This window comes from Babylonia areolata, chromosome 23, assembly GCF_041734735.1.
Source record: "Babylonia areolata isolate BAREFJ2019XMU chromosome 23, ASM4173473v1, whole genome shotgun sequence".
Lineage (NCBI taxonomy): Eukaryota > Metazoa > Mollusca > Gastropoda > Neogastropoda > Buccinidae > Babylonia > Babylonia areolata.
The window spans coordinates 20,883,512-20,906,847 of record NC_134898.1 but is presented as its reverse complement, the minus strand read 5'-3'; the positions used below and the strand labels follow the sequence as shown (position 1 = coordinate 20,906,847).

At 41.3% G+C, this 23,336-nt stretch overlaps 1 protein-coding gene across 1 annotated transcript in view; it reads right to left on the bottom strand.

Annotated features, from left to right (window-relative positions):
* Window positions 1–23,336, bottom strand: part of LOC143298113 (synaptotagmin-12-like) — a 162,280-nt gene that overhangs the window by 23,181 nt on the left and 115,763 nt on the right. Inside the window, exon 5 of the mRNA XM_076610815.1 lies at window positions 23,262–23,336. This exon is cut by the window's right edge and continues 55 nt beyond it. Within this exon, the coding sequence (XP_076466930.1) occupies window positions 23,262–23,336 (75 nt within the window). The remainder of the gene's footprint in view (window positions 1–23,261) is intronic.

The following is a 23,336-nucleotide window of genomic DNA, read 5'->3' as shown; positions in this document are numbered from 1 at the left end:
CAACCAGCTGTTTACAATCAATAACCACAAATAATTATATCAACGCCACACTCACAATAATAAGGAAGAGGAAAAGGGGCGGGTGGAGTGAGAGGGGAGGGAGCGGAGAGATGCGGAAAACATTGTTGGGGTGCTTGCTTCCCCTACAGCCCCCTTACCCCCCTCCCCTCCCCCACCCCGCCATCTCCCATCAATCCTCTGCAGCACCTACTCTCCCCCACCCCCACCCCTCACCCCTCCCACCCCCTACCTTCTCCTCCAGCACGTAATGTTGGTGCAAGTCAAGCAAACGGACTCCCAAAATGGCAGCCCACTTCCGGCCGCAGATGGCGCTAAGAGGAAATGACGGAGGTATCAGCACGCGCCTGCGTGGACCTGCTCCACCAATCAATATCTGCATCCTAGAAATGCTGTATGCAGACTTTCTCCTCTCTGTTTTTTTGGGGGGTTTCTACGCCGAGTAGACAGCAGAGGCGACTGCTATGTTCGTGTCAAATGTTATCAAAATCATCCAAATGGATTCAGAGAAATCAACAATAACACCACAATGATTTTCCAGTACATAGAAAACACTGAGCTTTTGGCAGGAAGGTGGAGGTGAAGAGGTAGACAGATGAGATGGAGAGAAGGCTGATCATATAAGCTTTTATCCTTTGATATCACCACCATTCACATCTTTTTTTCCCCAGACGTCATCAGAGTCGCCCCTCAACAGAAATCAGATAAACAATTCGACACATCTTCCTTCAATAACCAAACAAACCCGAAAACCAAGTTAAAGAATTACCCGATCAATTCTTTGTAACACATTTTGAGATATAAGTCCTCTCATGGAAGCTGCTTTGAAATCAGTCAAAATAGGTGTTGGCAAAATTAATGGCTTTCCACGCAGTCGGAAAACCTATATCGCTATTGTAGAAGCAAACAAGTACGCGGGCTTGTTTTCAGCTGAAAACAACAACAACAAGAACAATAAAACAACAACAACAACAACAAAACAGCTTTATAATACATCGGTGATATTGGGGGATCTGGGAGATATTCCGCTGATAGAAAAAAATTCTGAAATTAAAAAAAACAAAAACAAAACCTGCCATAATTATAATATGTCGGTCAGCTATTGGGAGAAGAGAGGAGATAGGGGAGGAAGTGGGTAAAACGTGACAGAGACCTTTATCCTTTGGAAATTGCTCCCACATCATCCATTTCCTAGTACTGATGTTCAGTTTTGTTAGCTGTGCACCTGTATCACACGTTGTTGAAATAACCCACCTCCCAACGAACTAAGAAGAATGAAATTTAGCACAAGCATTTTATGTGACCAGCAGGCCTAAAGGTTGTGGCAGGAAGATTGGAAAGTGAAGGGGTAGGTAAAAAACGATGGGTAATAAGACTTCCAAAAATCTCTCATTCTTTTGAAGTTCATTCCCTCTTGTATCAAGTGTATGTTAATTAAATGTCATATCGAAATCATCCACGGTGACATTCATATGCATGCAGGTATCAATGATTTACTACTCCAGTGATGATTAAGGGCAAAACACGCAATTAAACAAAAAAAAAACAACTAAACATTGCTTTCTTTTGTTATGATTTTTACACACACACACACACACACACACACACACACACACACACACACACACACACACACACACACACACAAACACACACACACACTGTCTCTCTCACACACACACACACACACACACACACACACACACACACACATATATATATATATATATATATATATATATATATATATATATATATATATATATATATATATAGTATTATATATATAAACGCTTTGAAACCAAACATCCACACCACACAAAGAAACCAAAAAAAAAAACAGCCACTACAAGAAAGTACATCTACCATGTCTTTCCTGTCGACCACCTGTTCTTTTGCCAGTCAGTTTGCACCAAACAATGATCAACTTTACATTGACAGGAATTAAAAAAACACACACAAAAAAACAGAGAATGAGTGAGGAGAGACGAAAAATCAATGCCATCATTGAGTGACTCCACCAACCCAACCCACCCCACCCCACCCTGTTTGCTCCCACAAATCATTTGTATTTGTATCAGTTTGTATTTCCCTTTTTGTCACAACAAATTTCTCTGTGTGAAATCCGGGCTGCTCTCCCCGAGGAAACGCGCATTGCTACATCGACAGCACCACCCATTTTGGGTTTTTTTTCCCCACTGCTTGCAGTTTATATTTATTTTCCTTTAGAAGTGGATTTTTCTACAGAATTTTGCCAGGGACAACCCTTTTCTTGCCGTGGGTTCTTTTACGTGCGCTAAATGCATGCATGCTCATATTGATGTAGTTGAACAAACCAAAGAAGTATATAGTAGTCCTAATGGATGCATCTGCACGCGTGTTGACCTCACCCAACAATCAATATCGTAGAAACCAGTACGGATTCTTCATTCTCGCAGTTTTCAAGCCCAGCTAAACAGACAGAAGCTGTGGCCAGGCAGGTTGGAAGGGGCTTCTCTCGTTGAGAGCTAACTGCCTGGTAGTGTTAATGGAAAGACTGGAGAGGCGAGGAAATGGAGACAGAAGGAGACGGGAGCTGGTTAGATCGAATCAGGAAGTGAGGCAGGGAAGAACATGAACTCGGTGAGTGTCTGATCGAAGTAGGTGGCATCAGCGCGCGCACACGCACGCGCGCGCGCAAAAGTGAGGCAAAGAAGATTGTAGAGAGTGAAGGAAAGAGACAGACAGACGGACAGTAGCAGAGATTCGGAGAAAGAGGGGGGAACAGAGAGACAGACAGACAGACAGAGAATATGAGAGAGAGGAGAGAGAGATCGGGGATGGGGGGTGGGGGGGATCTCGAAAAGAGAAGGGGAGAGAGGTGGGGGAAGAGGGAGATGGACACAGGATAACATTTGACATAAGAAACCACAAAGAGATAAAAAGAGAAATAACATTAATTAGCTGGAAGATAGACAAGCAGGTAGATATATAAACAGATAAACGGAGAGAGTGAAACAGATAGATAGATCATATCTAATCACCATCTTCAACAGTCCTGTATCTTCCAATGTGGAAAATGGAACTCTTGGACACACACACACACACACACACACACACACACACACACACACACACACACACGCTTCGCACCTCATCGTAAAGACATGAATTATTCTCAACAGATTTCGAAATCCCACGTCTTGTGACGGAGTATGCACTGGAACTGGTTGGTAAAAAGGACAAAACAAAACAAAAAACGATGGAATTATCTGAAACGTGATCTCAGGAAGCTGAATAATTATCTCTGCTGACATCAGAAATCTGATCAGGTTATAGCAATGAAGCACGAAGAAATCTCTCTTGGACCGACGCCATGAATCGGTTTTTTTTGTGGTTTTTTTTGTTGTTGTTGAAAAAGCAACCACCTCTGCACAATTTACCGTGATAGGAAAGTAATAGGATATGGATAGGGAAGCAAAAGACGGCTCAGGATGTCATTTTGTGTGTGATCATATTGGATACACAGGGAATGGAAAGTAAGGAAGTGTGGACATGTATTCCATAATTGAAAAGATTACAGTTAGAATTATGGACTATTCGTAAGTTAGAGGCACAGACTGATCAGATGAACAGATAGGCAGACAGACTGGCTGGATGTGGAGATAAAGAAGATGTAGAAACGACCGACCCACAATACCCTTTCAGGTGGTTTTTTGTTTGTTTGTTTGTTTTTTCCTAAATACCAATTTCACGGAGTTGTAAGACTGTAGCTGGCACTACACCAGATGTCACCATAATCATTTTGAAGATTCGAAAGAGCAGTGACATTACAAGCTTTGTTTTCTTTCACCACGAGCATTTGATTCAACTTCAACATGAAATTTTCAAGAGATTTTGAAATCCCATGTCCATTCACAGAAACTGCGTTGCTTGAGTGCATGTGCGCGCGCTTGTAGCTGTGTATGGGGTGCATGCGCATACATGCATGTCGGAATATTTTTTTTATTGACGAAATGACAAAAACGCATTTACAAAAAAATGCTATTGCTCTGTAAGATTTATTTCCTTGGAAACGCTTTGTAATGAGAGCTGTGAACGAAATGCCTGCAACATAATGAAACTAATAAACAACCAGCCTGTCTGTCCAACCATAAACCACACGCCTCCAATCCTTCTTCCCCAAACAGCAACCAGCTATGTCTGCAATCAAACTAAAGCAAAACAATCATCAACGCCACATTCACTGGGGAAGGAGAAAAAACCCCAACAAAACAAACAAAAGGGTTGGCTGGAGACTGGAGGAAGGAACGCAGCCATGCAAATGGTACTGTCGCGTGCTTTCCCACTTCTCCCATATGTCGTTTTGGAGCAGTCGAGCAAACGGACTCGAAATGGCAGCTTGCTTCCGGCCACCGATGGCGATAAGAGGAAATGACGGAGGTATCAGCACGCGCGCGCACCTGATCCACCACACAATCAATATCCGAGAACGCTGAACAGACTTTCTCCTCACGTTGAGTAGACAGAGAGGCAGTGAAGCGGCTATAGTCAGGCTGGCAATTCTGTTGTGAAGACCAACTACCTGATTGTGTAAATATATATATAAAATATATAATGAATTTATGAACAAGATTGGAAAGGCGCAGGGAGAGGATGTGGAGGGAGCTGGTTAGATCGAATCAAGATAGTGTGGTTGGGAGAAACATGAGACATGTGATATTAAAGTAGGTGGCACGCACACACAAGAGAGGGCGAGGTGAAGGGTGGGGAGTGGGGGTGGGCATGGGGGAGAGTGCAGGATAAAACATGGAGAGAGAGAGAGAGAGATGTGGAAGTGAGTAGTTGCAAAGAAACAGCCGCAAAATATTAAGCCTGCATTGGATGAGAGAGACAGTGTACGTGGCCATATCGAATTTAATCAGATACAGTAGAGCAGAGTAGTAATAAGCTTGAGTCTGACAGGAATGAGTGAGTAGAACTATTCGTTTGGCCGATTGGATAGGATGGATCTGGGTATGATCACATTGGATATACAAGGAAAAGGGTAGCTTGGACTCGTGCACATGAAAGTATCACAGTGAGAGACGCACAGATCAAAATGAACAGACAGACTGACTGACTGACCAGTCAGTTGATCAGCCGACTACACTGTACTACACTAGACTAAACAAAACAAAAGACCATTCTAGCTTAGACTACACAACACAGCACAACACTACACTACACACATTACTCAAGATCATATCAGATCATATTAGATCAGATCAGATAGATTAGCATGTAGGCTGATAGGTAGATAAGCAAATAATTTGGAAGACAGGAAAATACACACAGACGGGTAAATGGATAGACAGACGGACAGACATACAAACAGACAAATCGTTTGACTGAAACAGGCACAAACAGTGTAACACTGAGACACGTTTTGCTGCTGATTTCCACCCAAGCTGGTGTCTTTCAAAAATGAGACACCCCTTTCCCACCCCCCCCCCCATCCCCCGTACCCAACACCCAACCCTCTTCATCCTCCCCTCTCCCGCTCTCCCAGCCTCCCCAGCTCCCAAGGGATATTCCTGAATGCCAGCAGAATGATCAGTTTCCCTTGCCATCAGGGTGGCAGTAAGGCGTAAATTAATAAGAAAAAAGAAGAAGAAGAAAAAAGAAATAATCTATGTCTCTGCGATCCGTGTCAAGATTCGTTTGACGCACATAAAACAAGAAGAACGTTGTTAATATAGAAAAAAAGAATGATGTGCAAAGTTGGCTATTCAGGTTGTGATAGAAGGCTTAGGAAGGAGAGAGGTAGGTTTACATAGATAGAATGGGGAGAAAGCTGACCAAAAACTTCTTTTTCTGTGCCCCAGAATTTGGGATGGTTTGTTTTCTATGATTACGGGAATGGTCAAAATGCTGCTGTAGTGATCTAAATAGGTCTGGAACTAATAAATAAGGTCATACCATCACGATATATATCCCGGCGTCAACCAATCTGGGACACAAAAACCTACAGCGTTAGTAAGGAAATTTGAGCAACACCCTCAAAGACGTATCCTTGAAGTGGATGACCCGTGACTGTGTGGTCCCAGTCTTCCCATCTGAGCTCAAATCATACTTTATCTCTGGGTTGGGAGCCGACCTCGGGCAGAAAAATAACAACTTCTGATGGGGATCAAACCCTCGTCCTCCAAGTCGTCAGTCCGCGACGCCAACCACTTCGCCACATCTTGTGCTTTGAATTATGTTCCCTTGACATTATTTCCCAGAACTGTATAGTTTTACCCGCATGCTAGATGTTATCTGAGTCTGGTCATATCATTGTTCATTTCTCTGGTTCCACTTGGGGATGTTTTTTGATGGCATATGTTGGAATATTGCAGTTTCAGAAAATCTATCCTCAGGGGACAAGTTTAAAGGGATAAGACTTGTCAGTCAGTCGTCTTACAACCCCCTTAACCTTAAACCTGAAGCCTTTTCCCTTCATTGATCTTATCCTGCAATGTCCAATCGCATTTCCTATGTGGAATTTCGGATGATCTTTATTTTTCAACAGAAAACAAGTCATGGCATCGGTAGCATGTAGAATCCTTCATGCTTCATTTCTGTAATAGTTGCGAAGGAACCTGGCCAGCTTTCTGATAATACTGGCAAAGATGATCGAGCTGCCTGTAGTGTACGTATGGATGATGATCTCCAAGTCTCTGCCTGTCTGTCTCTCTTTCTCTCTCTCTCTCTCACATGAGAAGGAAGGAAGGAATTTTTTGTTTAATGTCCCGTCACACATATCGGTGATTGAAGACATTTTGTAAAAGTATTTATGAATACATCTGAGTATTATCTGTTAGAAGGGGTGGGAGATGTGGATGAATGGAGGGTTTGGGGAAACTGGGCAAATGAGGGTAAAAATGTGGGTGAAATTTGAAAGAAAAACAAAACAAACAAACAAACAAACAAAAAAAAACCCTCTAAATACAGTTACAGGAAATTACTTAAAGGACTTCGTAAAAGAGAAGTCGTTAAACTGACAAGCGAAACAACTGATAATGAATGCAAAAAGTCAAAAACATCAACGTTCTCAGTCACTTGTGAAGACACACTTTCGTGTACAAAAGGCTTCATCAAGCTACAGTGAAAAATTATATGCTCAATTGTCAGGTTATTAAAGCATATACACTTGACATTAGAACAATACTTGGTCCGTAATGAATTTGATAATAGTCTGAGAGCTAAGCTCAGAATTGGTCTGCGAATCGGACCAAAGTCTGAGAGAGTCAACTGACGAGGTTTTAGACTTGAATTCAAGCACCTATAAAAGTCTCTTTCTAGTATATTGCTTATTTCCTTGTATGACAATGGGCAATATACTTTTATACTATCTATATGATTTTTTGCTCCCCTTTTTGCTGCCCTATCTGCTTGGTCGTTATAACGGAATCCAGTGTGGGATGGTATCCAACAAAAATCAACATTTGTACCCTTCACAAATAGGGAGTGCAATAAATACCTAATTTCAAAAAATAAATCTTCTCTTTGATTATTCTCAAAAAGGAGCAAACCTTTTAAGACAGATTGTGAATCAACACAAAATAGGATATTACTTATTATGATTGGTATATCAACAAGATGATTTAAAGCCATAAGGATGGCCACCAATTCAGCTGTAAAAATTGAATGTCCCTTACCTAAATAATATGATTTTTCTGTTTTTATGTCAGGAATGACAAAAGCAGATCCTGCACTGCTATCATCCAGGACCGAGCCATCAGTGTAAACTTTTAAATGATAATCAAAATTTTCTTCTAATTCAATTCTGACAGATGCTGCTATTATATGTGGAGATTCTCCTTTTGTTGTGTCAGAAGCACATATGTTGACGTTTGCTTTTGTTAACTCCCAGGGAGGGACAGGTGGCACCAGAACACGAGGTGCCATATCATGCAAATCAATGTCTGAAGAATTTAAAATATCTGACACATATGTGCGAATGGTTTGTAGATTTGAATTATTTTGTGCATTTTTTGGAAAATCAATATCAGACCTAATATTTAATTCCTCAAAATCATCCACTGCTGTACATCTCACAATATATTTAGCAGAACTTAATTTTCTGATTTCATCTAGTGGTAGAATACCCGCAAGCTTATAGGCTTCTGAGGTCTTAGTATGCACAGGTACCCCTAAAGCCAGTTTCACAGCTTTACTGTCAATTATTCGCAGCTTCTTTAGGAACGTCGGCGGGGCAGAAAAGAAAATTTCTTGACCGTAGGTCAATCTTGATCTTACGAGAGATGTCGCTAAATGTAAAAGAATTTTGGAGTCTTGTCCCCAAGGAGAGTGACTTACAATTTTTAAGAAATTTAAACTTTTAACTGCTTTAGTCACCATTGAATCAATGTGTTTCTTCCAGTTTAGTTTTGAAGTAAATAGGATCCCAAGAAATTTGATTTCCGACTTGAAAAATATTTCACGTCCTCCTAAAAAAAAACGTGGTAGTTTGCTGGGATTATAACCATTATTAAAGAGGATCAAATGTGTTTTTTCTACAGAAAACTCAAAACCATTAGATTGCATATAGCTACTCAGTCTATCGAGTTCACCCTGAAAATGTTTCTGTACATAATTTATGTAATGTAGGCTTGTCCTTTTCCTCAAGGATGTCTGAATCCATATAGCAATATCATCAGCATATTGAGCCAGCTTGGTAGATGATGAAAAACATGTATGTAAATCATAAAGCATAATGTTGAACAACAATGGAGAAATAATGGAACCCTGCGGGATTCCCATGTTTATAGGCCTAGAGGTTGATAAAGTTACTCCCACTTTTGCCACTATATATCTCCCACTTAAAAAGGATTTAACATAGTCATAAACATGACCCGACAGACCAATTTGTTTCAGCTTAAATAACAGTCTGCTATGCCACACTCGGTCATAAGCTTTAGTAAGATCGAAGAAGGACGCAAGGATACTTTTTCGCTTAGAAAACTGTTTTTTAATTTGGGTAGTGAGACGGGTCAGATGATCAATTGTAGATCTTCCTTTCCGGAATCCAGTTTGAGCTGACGGAATTATGTTATTTTTGTCACAGTAATACACCATTCTAATATTTACAATTTTCTCCATGACTTTCCCAACGTGGGAGGTAACCGAAATAGGTCTATAACTCGAAGCTTCTGTTCGAGGTTTACTCTGTTTTAATACAGGAGTTACAATGGAAGTTTTCCATACCTCAGGGATTTGTCCACATTCCCAGCACTTTTGAAATAATGTATGTAATATAATCAACCAGTTTTCTGGCAAATGGTTTAACATGGTGTAAGATACTACATCCTTACCAACTGACACATTTTTGTTACTCAACAAATGAATAGCGTTCTTTACCTCATGTAAAGTTATTGCCGAATTGATTGTATTATCATTTTGTGGGGTAGGATCTCTATATTTGTCACTGATTTCTTCTTCCTCTCTTAAAGTCTTTTGTTTAGTTGACAAACTATCTACACTGCCTATTTTATAATACATACAAACAAATTCTTCAGCCTTCTCTTGAGGGGACAGAAACTCTTTATCTTTTGTTTTAATAGGATAGTCTTGGAGAACAATGCCTGATTTCATTTCTTTCATTTTGGCCCACACTTTCTTCATATCCTTATGGTCAGATACTTCATTCAAACAGAATTGTGACCAGTATTGTCTTTTTTCTCGGGCTATGATTCTATTCGCCTTGATTTTTGTGTAACACATTTCTTTATGAGCGGCTTCTTTTACATCTTCATCACGTACTTTTCTGAGTTTCAACCATGTTAGGTATGCTAGTTTCTTTGTATTTACAGCCTCCGCACATGCATCATTCCACCAAACATTTCCAGAAAAAATGTCACTCCTCTTTGAACCTTTTTTGGGAATTGCTATTTCAGCAGCTCCAATAATTGATTTTTGAAAGTTGTTATAAAAAACATTTAAATCTTCACAAAAAATTTCACTTTCAGAAATGTTCGTAAGATAGTTTTGAAATGTTTCCCAGTTTGCATATTTGTAATTGAATTTTGGGATTTCGTCTTCTCCGCTGTATTTAGATATATTACAATCCTTAAAAGACAGTGTGATTGGCACATGATCACTGCCTAGTGGATCATCCCCAGTATCCCACTGTACTGTTAAAGCTAGAGATGGTGATATGAAGGTTAGGTCAAGTGCCGATGCTCTATGATGAGCCACATCTGGGATACGTGTAATCCTCCCATCGTTAAGTAAATGCAACGATGAATCAACAATATTTTCAACAAAGTCAGGATGAGATATTATTTGACAATCACTATCCCAGAAGGGAGCATGGGAATTAAAATCTCGCCCGACGATCCATCTTTCTTTTGAGCAATTTAATGTTCGCAACCAATTTGTATTTTGCTTACTTGGACCTTTGGGATAGTAGACTGACGCAAAATGTATGATTTGATTATTAGAGACATGCAATTTTACAAACGTAGCTGACATCTTTTCAGTATAGTTAGAAATAGGAGATGGATGGACACTTGCGTAATTCAAACCACATTGTACGTAAATAGCTGTACTAATCTTGTCAGAATCCTCGCTTATATGATAAACCGGAGGATAATAATAACCTTTCAGATTCGGTAACTTATTTTTAGTAACATTCAATGACTGAAAAAGGAGAATATGATGAGAATTTTCACAAAGGTAAGCAAGCAGATTATCAATATTTGTACTCAAAGAGCGGGAGTTCCATTGCAAGACTGATAGATTCCTACATGTTATTTGCAACTTCTTAGTCATTTATCAGCTAGAATGAATCGTAGAAAAAAATATCATTAGATAATGAGATATCCGATTTTAAAACTAAGATAATGATAGATAAAGGGCCTTATACTATCAAAATACAAGGTGATGAGGTGTTCTTCGTGTAGACAATGTGATGACTGATTTGATGCAATGTTAGGTAGTTAACAAGCTGTAGTTTCATCTCCTCGGATGACGACGTAAAAAGGTCTTTATATAGACCAGTCGTTGTCTCCGCTGATGACGACCTCTGGTAGTCATACAGTCCAGGTGTTGTCTCCCCAGATGGCGACGTCTGGTGGTCGTCATGCAGACTAGGTGATGACTGCTTAGATCGTGATGTTATGCATTCATGTGGACTAAGTGATGACTGTTCTGATGATGACGGCAGGTGGTGGTCATGTGTATCAGGAGTTGTCTCCCCAGTTGGCGCCGTCAGGTGGTCGTCATGTAGATTATGTAATGTCTGCTGAGGTGATGCTGTTGGAAGGCTTTCATGTATACCCGATGATGTCTTTACAGATGACGACGTCAGGTGGTCATCGTGTAGAACACGTGAAGCATTTTCAGATGATGATGTCATATGGTCATTGTGGAGAACAGGTGATGGCTCCTCTGATGACGATTTCAGAAGGTATTCATGTAGATCAAGTGATGTCTCCTCCGATGACAATGTCAGATGACCGTCTTGCAAACCAGATGATGTCTCCTTAGGTGACAATGTCGGATGGTCGTCATGTAGAATAGGTAATGTCTCCTCAGATGATGATGGCAGGTGGTTGTTGTGAAGATCAGGTTTTGTTGCAGATGACAAATGGACGTCATGTAGACCGGAAGTTTTACGTTCTGATGATACCGTGTAATCATCATATACATTTTTCAACATTAATTTTCCATCAAGGACCTCAGTCTGTGTTGACACACTGTCATAATGTACATCTGTCTGTGTAGACTTGGAACACAGTTTATGATAAGCTTTAACAACTTCTGCATATGATTTCTTTTTTTCGCACACATTTTGATTCGTATTCAACCTTGCCTGTCGAAGTGCTTCTTGAAATGAAATGTAAGTTTTAGATTTCAGTTTATTCGCTTCTCTTGCGACGATTTTGGCCGGACATCCATGGAAAGCAGCTGAATGGTCTCCCTTGCAGTTCCAACAAAACCTTTCAGCAGTACATTTGTCTCGAGAATGAGACGACTGTCCACATCTGCTGCATCGATGAGTATTGCTGGAACAATATTTTTTAGTGTGATGTAACAATTGACAAAAAGTACATCTTACGACTGGAGAACAATATGGATATATTTTTAAATGGACATTTTCAAAGCTTAATTTTTCTGGAAGGTCATGAAGTTTGAATGTTATCACTGTCGCTGGTCTCCCGTTTTTCAGATGGATTTTCCGACTGTCGCTCACAATAGGTATAGTGGAAAGAAAGCTGGTGTCAACTTCTCGGAAAACTATTCCCACTGTTTTCGGGTCAGGTTTTGAAGCTAAGACAGAAATGCCCGCGATGCTTTGCGTCTGTAACAACTTCTTACGTTGCCTCTCGTTTTTACACTGGACGTAAAAACTATTATTTCTCAGTTTTGTTACAGATTCCACCTCTCCAACTACAGACTGGATGGCTTTTTTATGGTAATGTGGATATAAATGTCGCAACTGGAGAGAGTCATTTCCCGAATCTTTTAATAAAACAAGAAACCGTTCTTCTGTGTTTAACTGATCAGGTGAAAAGGATGATTTTTGATACTTGAGATGTACTTGTTTTGAAGGAGTGGTTACTGTCAGATGTTGTTCATTCTTTCCCCATTTAAATTCCATCATAATAATGACGCAAACTGTATAGACGACGTCGCCTCATCCAGTTACGTCAATGCAAGACGTCATATTCAGGTTTAAAAAAAAAAAAAAAAAAAAAAAAAAAAAAAAATTCTATAACAAACCCAAAAGGGTTTGGGGGAAAAAAAAGAAAGAAAGAAAAAAAAGGGTTAACACACAAAGAACAAAGTAAATACTGATTTCGGCTTCGTGTTAATCGTGGCGTGTAATATTCTGGTAGAAGAGCACCGCTCCTAAAGAGGCCGCCGGTACAATGGCTGAAGTACAGCCACGAACACAGGTCGACGCACAAATGGACCTTGTAGCACTCTCCTACCGAATCCACCGCACAAAAAACTCCGATTTCACGTCACCAAAACACAGATGAATGGGGAAACGAATCTGATGATATTAAAAAGAAAACAATAACAGTTAAAAGATATTATTTTATGGCAGAGCTGTTTGTTCCTGCTGCTTGACGTTATCCATGGGCAGGTCACTCCTATCTCACATGAGAGTGTCTCCTATTTTCTATGACACACAACCCATGTTTCTCCCTGCTCACTATCTTCATTCGACCTAACCAGCTCTCTGGCCAGCCTCTCCGGGCTTTGTCATACAACCAGACGGCTGCTGCCATTATCCAGAACATAACTCCCTAAGCCCCAACACCCACAGCCTGACTATAGCCCGTGGCTGCTATGCTGTCTATTTTGGCTCGGGGAGGAGAGAGAGAGAGATAGAGCGAGAGACAGAGAGAGTGAGAGACAGAGACAGAGAGAGAGACTTTACATCTCTTTTGCAAATTGATTACTAGGGTCAGGTCCAGGCGCGTGCCGGTACCCCCGTCATGTCTACTTAGCGCCATCATGAGCCGGAAGTTGGCTGCCATTGGCGTTCTGTTTGCTCGACTGCTCCCAACATGGTGTGTGGGAGAAGAGGGGGGAAAAACAGTCCAACAATGCCAATCTCTCTGTCTCTGTCTGTCTGTCTCTCTCCCTCCCTCCCTCCCTCTCTCTCTCCTATTTACTCTTACAAAATTGAATATGATAATGCATGTTCACGTCCTTTTTGTTTATGCAGAAACTTCCTTTGATTGATAGGTCCCAGAAATAAAACATTTGTTCTTGTTCTTGTTCCCTCTCTCTTTCTCTCTCTTTCTCTCTGTCTCTCTGTCTCTGTCTCTCTCTCTGTCTCTGTCTCTCTTTCTCTCTGCTTCTATGTTTCTATTATGTTTCTCTCCTGAAACTGTAATATTTCAACGGCATATCAGATATTTTCCAAGTGATGCCATCATATTCAAAGAAACGAGCAATAGCAAGACAAACAGGTCGCATCCTGTGTCAGTTTTAAGACCATGACAGGGGGCGGGGGGGAGGGGGGGGGGGGGGGGGGGGGGGCTGGCACAGGAAGATGCAGACGAAGAAAGACGGGGGTTAATTTGATGATTATAAACTCCCATCAAGTTGATTCCATTGCTTCTCGATACAGTTCCTGGTACATACAGTGTTCTGTCCTTATGTTTGGAGTTAAATCAATTTGACGTTGCGCGTTTGTGATCCAGAGTTCTTCAGTGATCGAGAGTTCAAGGCCCCGCTTCGGCATGGTTTTGTGTCCTTAACTCTGATTTTCGAGACACCACTCAAGTGTGAATGGGTACCTGACTTCCTCCAAGGATGGTTGAAAGCTGCAGAAGTATTGCGCTCCACTTTCTTATGCGACGCCCTTGAAAACGGTCAATATTAATTCACAGCCCCAGTCGCTGTTAGAAGACTATGGGACCTTAACTCTTACTCCGTATATTAGATGTTATCAAAAGGAACTCCAATAGAATTTATATCAACGAGCAATATCATGACCAGATTTTCTCGGACCTCATACTGTCGATAAAAGTTGAAGGTGAAACTGATTAATTCATTTCAACAAATATGGAAATCCCAGTGGCGTTTCATGCAAAATCGATTGGAACCGACCGGGGGTAAAATCAGCTTGATTCTTTTTTAAATAATTTTTTTATAGCCAATATCAGAAAGCTAAACTGGTTCCATTGCAGCTCTGGTTGCGATGATGCACGAAAGAATCTCTCGGGGATTATTTTCTGCTGACAATTCAGAGCATCTAAAGGTCAAGGGAGATAAATGAGAAGCGATGTTGTGAGTGGGTGTAAAACAAAAAAAAAGGTGTTTAGAGGGCTGGCTGAACTGAAACATTGTGATGGAGCGAACATAACAAACTAGTACAGAAAGATTAAAAATTCATTGTGGAAGAGCAATACGAGTAGACACGGAGAGAGAGAGAGAGAGAGAGAGAGAGAGAGAGAGAGAGAGAGAGAGAGAGAAGGAGGGAGAGGGAGACAGACAGAGACAGAGACACACAAACACAGAGACGGAAAGAGAGAGAAAGAGAGAGAGCAAGAACAAGAACAAGTGTTTTATTTCTGGGGCCCATCAGTCAAAGGGGGTATATGTATAAACAAAAAGGATGCAAGCATGCATTTTCATAGTCAACTTTGTAAGAGAAATAAAGGGAAGAGAAAGAGAGAGAGAACGAGAGAGAGAGAGACAGACACACAGACAGAGACAGAGAGGCAGAGAGATTGGCATTGTTGGACTGTTTTCCCCCCTCTTCACCCACACACCATGTTGGGAGCAGTCGAGCAAACAGAACGCCAATGGCAGCCAACTTCCGGCTCATGATGACGCTAAGTAGACATGACGGGGGTACCGGCACGCGCCTGGACCTGACCCCATCAAATCAATATACAACAAAGATGTACAGACTCTCTGTCTCTCTCTCTCCTCCCGTTTACGTTTTCGAGCAAAAATAGACAGCGCAGCAGCCACGGGCTATAGTCAGGCTGGGGGTGTTTGTGGGGGGCGCGGGGGCGGGGGGGGGGGGGGGGGGGGATGAGGGGTGGCCGGGGGGGGGGGGGGGAAGCCGTCTGGTTGTATGACAACGACTGGACAGGCTAGCCAGGGGAGAAAGGATCTGGGAAAGAGCTGGTTAGATCAAATTAGTGAGCAGGGAGAAACATGGGTTGTGTCTCAGAAAATAGGAGACACTCGCATGAGAAAGAGAGAGAGAGAGAGAGAGAGAGAGAGAGAGAGAGAGAGAGAGAGAGAGAGAGAGAGAGTGGAAGAGAGAGAGAGAGGTGGCTTGGGTAGGGGCGGACTGATGATGGAGGATGGGAGACAGACAGACAGAGAGAGACTGAGAGAGAGAGAGAGAGAGATCGCTGTCTATACACAACAGGCAGCTACATTATCTTTGCCGATATAAAAAAAAAACTGATCAGGTTCCATCTCAAGTGTGAAAGAATAAAATACGAAGGATTCTAGATGCTATCGATGCCATAACTTGTTTCCTGCTGAACAAAAACACCATCCGGGATATTTCATAAGTTGTTAATACGATTGGGCATTGCAGGATATGATCAATGAAGGGAAAAGGCGTTGGCGTGAATGTTAATGGGATAGTCAGAAGACTGACTTACAACACTTATCCCTTTAAACTTGTCCTCTGAGGATAGATTTTCTGAAACTGCAAGATTTCAACATATGCTATCAAAAAACATCCCCAAATGGAACCAGAGAAATGAACAATGATATGACTAGACTTTCTTTTACCCGTTAGACCTTGAGGAGTCAGAGTGTTGGGAGGGGGGAAAGATCAGATTCTCGATCAAGTTGAACGAACCTCAGAACATGAGCAATATCATGACAAGCCTTCATCAGATCTTGGGAACTTAAACGAAAACAAAAAGAAAAAGAATCATTGTTTCCAACAGATTTCGAAATATCAAGTTCTTTCATGGAAGCTGTGTTTATATTGTGGCCGGACAAAAATTATGATGACATTGTTGCCCACGCAGGCAGCTTGGTTTCCATCGCTATTGTAATAGCAATGAAGCACAGAGCAATCTCTCTGTGATCGATACCATGATTCGTTTTCTGCTGAAATTATAAACAAACAAACCACAAGAAAACCCCACCTCAATGAAATATTGTGTGCGCGACTGGGGGCCATGTGAATTTAGTGGATAACGGACAGAGGATATGATGAGGGACACAGAGAGTAAAATTAATACTCACTGAAAACTCATATTCTTTGAACGTCATTTCCTCGAGAGCTTATTTCCTGCGAGAGCAGTGTTTTATCTGAATGTCAGGTGTCAGCAAAATCATTCTACAAAAACGAAACAACGAGCACATATTAGCAATGATATAGCTGTTTTGATAATGAATCATAATGAAACCTCTCTGGGATCATTGTAATGATTTGTTTTCTGCTGGCTGAACGAACCTATCCTCTGGGAAATGGAAGGAGAGTGGAAACAGAAAGAAGGTGAGGATTAAACGGGGCAGAAAGATTGTTCACCTAAATTCCTTATCATTTCAAGTTCGTTCCTCCGTTAATTTCCCGGAACTCCAAAGTTTCAATTGCATGTCAGACACCACCCAAACCATCTGAACGAATTCAGTACAATTAGCGACAGCATGACAATACTTTCATGTACTTAAAAAGTCTTTACGTTATGACAGGAAGGTTGGCTAGGGAGGGGGCAGGTGGCTGACCATAAATATTCTCATCCCTTGAAGTCTGTTTCCTTGACAATCGGAATTCCTCGGAATTGTTTGTTCGCATGTCACTTTTCTTTGAAACCATTCCCAACAGATTCATAGAAATGTGCAATCATATGACTAGCTGGTTTGAACAAGGTCGGTATGAAAATGCTTCAATATTTTCAACGTAGTGTGAAATTTGACGTCCTCTCACGGACGACTTCGAAATGATTAAATAAAGATTCAGAGAAATTTAATCCTTTTGCCCCTTTTTGGGGAGGTTACAATAACAACACATACACAATGAATCACAATTTCAGTCCAATAATGTCACCAAATCAAGCAAAATACAACACATACACAAACACACACACACACACACACGCACGCGCACACGCAAGCACGCACACACGCACGCACGCACACACACACATAAAAAACATGTTGAGAAGTCACTGCATTGGCGGTCAGCTAAATTATCTCTGCCGTTTAAAAAAGCTCAATGGTTGTTGTGATGATTCATTCCCTGCTGAAACCAGGGCAACTTCAATACAATTTGGGTCGACTGGATATCATGGGAAATAAACGGCGAAGAAGAACCGGTAATTCTGGTAGGAATATTGTGGCTGTCAACAGGCTTTACATCATAATAATCATTGATGCTTTGAACTCATTTCCTCGCTATCTTCATCCCGTTATGCCATACAGTCACCACCCTTCTCTGCGCCTACCACGACAGACGTGCTGTATGGTTGGTGGGCTTTAACTCACTCAGTACGGCCAGTCCTCTCTTCTCCTCTACACAGACCCGTCGGATGTCCAGTGGGTGTCTGAGTGACCCAACCTTTAGCTTCCGTCGTCAGAATTGTGGTATTCTTTGTCAACATTCACGTCTTCAGTATAAGAGCCTTCCGCTTGTAATATTTTGATGGTGGTAATTGGGGAAAAACGCTGTTAATGTCGTCTCTTTCGCCGTTCGTATGGAGAGAGTTAAGGTCATGGCAAGAGAGTTGGTGATCGTTAGAGGCATGTAGGGGCGATGGGAAGAAGACTGATAAAAAATATATCCCTTAAGTTTGTTCTTCCTTGGAATTCCTTTCTCCCTTCTGTTGGGGTTTTTTGTTTCATAGTAGGTGTCATAAAAAAAATCCCGCAGTATCCATTGGTATAGATGCACTGACAGATATTTAAATCCAACATTTGTTCGCAGCTTGCGTTATCCGAGTTCCAAACATGAACATAGTTCTGTCCCTGCAGGCAGCTTGATTATGATTATCTTTTCTAAAAAAAAAAAAAAAAAAAAAAAAAAAAAAAGTCAACGAGAAAGGCCATCAAGTGCCGGTCCCTCGCTATTGTAATGGCAATGGAACATGAAGCTGTCTCTCTGGGCTCCATGACATGATTCGGTTTCTGCTATGTGTTAAATAGTCCAGTTGGTTGTTTATTGTAGGTCCCTACATGAACCTCTTTTCAAATAATGATATACAGAAGTAGTGCATACAATATTTGATTATTGATTTTTTTTTTTGGTCCTAATCCCGCTTCCCCCGTCCCGCCTCTCACACACACCTTTCCAATATTATGATTTTTCTTTCTCCAATCACTGACACTCACCCTCTCCATCTCCATTCTAGATTTTGTACTCTATCTTTTCCACATTCTGTATTCTCTCTCTCTCCGTCTGTCTGTCTGTCTCTCTCTTCCTTTCTTAGTCCCCTCCCCCTTGCCCCCACCCCCATCCTCCTACCCTCCACCTCAACCACCCCCCTTTTCATTCGAACATACAGAAATGTCGATTTCTAATTAATAATAACAATCATCATTATGATAGAAATGATAATAATCCAAATGATAATAATAATATCATTTATTTTCAGTCTAATATCATCATCTTAGATGAACAGACTATAAATAAATAAACGAACAGTTTCTGCTGACAAGAAAACACACATAAAAACAGTGATGTAATATGTTGGTGGATTTAGAAGTTCTGGATAGTGAATGGGTAGGAGTTAACGCTGGGAAAGGGGGACCATCAGGAAGGGGAGAGGATTGATAGAAAAACCAAAATTTATCCCTTCAAGTCTGTATTCTCGAACATGTTTCAAGAGCTGGGGCGTTTCAGCTTTATCAAAAATCAGCCCACTTCGAGGATTCATTAGGAATGAGAAATGTTTTCTTGACATGAGAGGCTTCTTGACCCTACATTATTAGTTATCAGACTTTGAAACTTTAAGTCTTTTCAACAACAAAAAAAAAAAAAAAAAAAAAAAAGAAAGAAAAGAAAGAAAGAAAGAAACGCAGACAGCTTGATTATCTCTGCCTATATCAGAAAGCTGATGAGGTTTCCTCGCAAATGAAACTGTAACGAAGCACGAAAGAATCCATCTGGGATCGATACCACAACTTCTTTTCAACAGATATAATAAACAAAGAACAGGGGTGGAGAAGGCTGACAAAAAAACACATATCCATTAAAGTCCATTCCCTGGAGATCTGTGTTTCGGAACTGCAATGTTTCAACTGTTATTTATTTATTTATTTATTTATTTTTCTCAAGGCCTGACAAAGCGCGTTGGGTTACGCTGCTGGTCAGGCATCTACTTGGCAGATGTGGTGTAGCGTATATGGATTTGTCCGAATGCAGTGACGCCTCCTTGAGCTACTGAAATTGAAACTGAAACTGAACTCAACTGTTCGTCACACTGTATTAAAATCATCCCGAACCCAATTAAACAATAAGAGCAAAATAACGTGACAACCGTGTCATGTACCTCGTAGTGCCCAGATAATTCACTCTCTAAAAGGGGCTTTCTGGTGATTATAAGGAAGAGAGACGGCGTGTGGAATGGGAATGTAGGGGTGGAAAGAGTTTTGGCCAAAACATTATCCTTTCAATTAACTCACTCAGTACGGCCAGTCCTCTCTTCTGCTCTACACAGACCCCTCGGATGTCCAGTGGGTGTCTGAATGACCCAACCTTTAGCTTCCGTCGTCAGAATTGTGGTGTTCTTTGTCAACATTCACCTCTTCAGTGTAAGAGCCTTCCGCTTGCAATATTTTGATGATGGTAATTGGGGTGAAACGTTGTTAACGTCGTTTCTTTCGCCGTTCGTATGGAGAGAGTTAAGGTCGTTCCCTCGAGACCTGTTTTCTGGAAGTGAACTGTTTTAACTGCATGTCAGACACCTAACGACATATTTCTGCCCCGTCCTCCACGCGCACAATTATTTGATTCAGAGTGAAAGTAAAACATAACACGCCGTTCATAAGCCAGTAGAGTACCGGCCTCCAGGTAACGCGTCTGCCTGGAAAGCGAGAGAATCTGAGCGCATAGGTTCGAATCCCACCCTCGCCAGTATTTTCTTCCACTCTACAAGACCTTGAGTGGTGGTGGTCTGGACGCTAGTCATTCGGATGAAACGATAAACTGAGGTACCATGTTCAGCATGCTTTCAACGCCACGTAAAAGAACCCACGGAAACAAAAAGGTTGACCCTGGCAAAACACGTGCAGAAAATGGTACTTTAATAGGAAAACAGATACACTTGCATGCAGAAAAAAAAACCCAGAAAAAAACAATTGACGCTTTTTAAATGTAGCGAAGCGCTCTCCCTGGAGTGAGTAGCCCGAATTTAACATAGAGAGATCTATTCTGACAAGAGTAATCCAATGCAATGAAATAAAATTCTTAGGTTGCGATGGGAAGGTTGAAAAGGAAAGGGGCAGATGGTAGAGGGGGCTGGCGGAAGATTGACCCAAAGCCCCTATTCTTTTAAGTCCATTCCCTCGATAATCTATTTCTCATAAATATCATAAAGCTTTAGCTATGTGGTAGACTCCACACGACATTGACCCCCAACAAATTCAGAGAAGTGAATAACAAATTGGCTTTTTTTTATGGAATGCATAACCCTCAACTAAGGTTCAAGATGGAAATGACTGATGATTTTCAATAGACCATGAAATTCATCGTCTCTTCACGGACGCGGCATCGAAATTGTTAACAACAACAACAACAAAAAAGCCAAGGAAAATACCGTCCGTGCAGGCACTTTAATTATATCTTCCATTATCAGAAAATCGATCAAGTCCTGTTCCTTCATTATCGTAATGGCAATGAAGCACAAAGGAGTCTCTAAGGGATCGGTGACATGGTTTGTTTTCCTGTGGACAAAAAAAAAAAAAAAAAAGAAAAAGAAACAAGAAAGGCAAGGCCTTCAAGACTCACTTGTCATGCACTTAAAAAAAATCCAAGCTTTTTATGTATTGAGTATAATTTCAAAATGTAATGTTTAAGATGAAAAAGATCAGTTTAAAGCAAATTAAGTCCCCTAGCATTAATTACAGAGTAATTTCCCTTCTTTACTCTCTGCACCAAAACGTTTGCAAAATAAAGAAAACTTCCATGCTTAGCAAAAGAAGTTCCTGTTTGAACAAAAAATGATAATAATGACTGCTCTTGTTGTTGGGTCAGAATATCAGATCAAAGTGCTAAGTTTAGAGAATACAAAAAATATAAATATAACAGTAAATGCAGTTTGCATATAATTAGGCTTCATTTTTTTATTTTTTTGTGCCCATCCAAGAGGTGCAATATTGTTTTAAACAAGATGACTGGAAAGAACTGAATTTTTCCTATTTTTATGCCTAATTTGGTGTCAACTGACAAAGTATTTGCAGAGAAAATGTCAATGTTAAAGTTTACCACAGACACACAGACACACACACACACACACACACACACACACACACACACACACACACAGAAAGAGAGAGAGAGAGAGAGACAACCGAACACCGGGTTAAAACATAGACTCACTTTGTTTACACAAGTGAGTCAAAAAAGTTCAACATGCGTCTGCTGCGTTCTGGATTTATATGACATGGATTGGGAAGGGAGACAGCACTGGCGGTGGGGGCAAAGAGGGTGAGAGGAGGAGTGACTGAAGTTCATTCCCTTGAAATCCAGTTCCGGGAGGAGGAGTTTGTCATCAGATCCACACCCCCCCCCCCCCCCCCCCTTGGAATGTCAAAATGCCAGATGGACATCACGCCCAGACCCACTGCCACGACTCCATCCTCTGGAACAAGGAAACCTTGGGAACAGGAATACCCAAGCACTGAACATCGTGACCTAAACTTCAGTGCAGGAGCCAATAGGTCATGAATTTAAACTCGACTCTATCGTCATCAGATTCATTCACTCGGGTTTGTAGACACCAACAATAACGATAATACAATCCATAGATTTCTAACCTTAAACAAAGGCGAAGAAGACAGTTGTAAAAATTAATATTTACAACAAATATAGATTTCTCAGTATTCAGAGATGATTTCTGCATTCAAACCGGTTTATATATATATATATATATATATATATATATATATATATATAAACCAGCCCCGCCCCCATCCCCACTCCACCACCACCAACCAACCCACAAGAAAAGTAAAATCGTGGTCCATGCAAGCAGATCACGTTCCCTGGCGGTCATAGGGGGCAATGAAGCAGGGAGGAATCTCTCAAGGATCGATACATCGATTCGTTTCCTGCTGCTGGAGTGAAAGAAAAATGCGCTCTGTGTACTTAAAGTTCGCTTGGGGGGTCAAGAGAGATTGCTGGAGAGGTGGGTGGGGGGGTGGGGGTAGGGGGTGGGGAGGTGGAGAGAAACTGGATGAAAGAAGGATGGCAGGGTGCAGAAAAAAATGGAAAGAGTGCTGACCAACAATTCTTTTCTGTGAATCTTCTTCTTCTTCTTTCTGTGCGTGCGTGCGCGCGCGCGCGCGCGCCGTGTGTGTGTGTGTGTGTGTGTGTGTGTGTGTGCGTGTGTGTGTGCGCGCGCGCATGCGTATGTCTTTGTTTGCTTGTTTCAGTGTGTGTGTGTGTGTGTGTGTGTTCGTGTGTGTGTGTGTGTGTGTGTGTGTGTGTGTGTGTGTGTGTGTGTGTGTGTGCGTGTGTGCGTATGTTTTTGCTTGTTTCAGTGTGTGTGTGTGTGTGTGTGTGTGTGTGTGTGTGTGTGTGTGTGTGTGTGTGTGTGTGTGTGTGTGTGTGTGCGCGTGCCGTTGCTTTTTACCTTGGTCTGGAACTTGTCCTGAGAGAGAGGGAGGAGGATGCCCTTGATGAAGCTGTCCAGGGTGCCGCTGTAGGG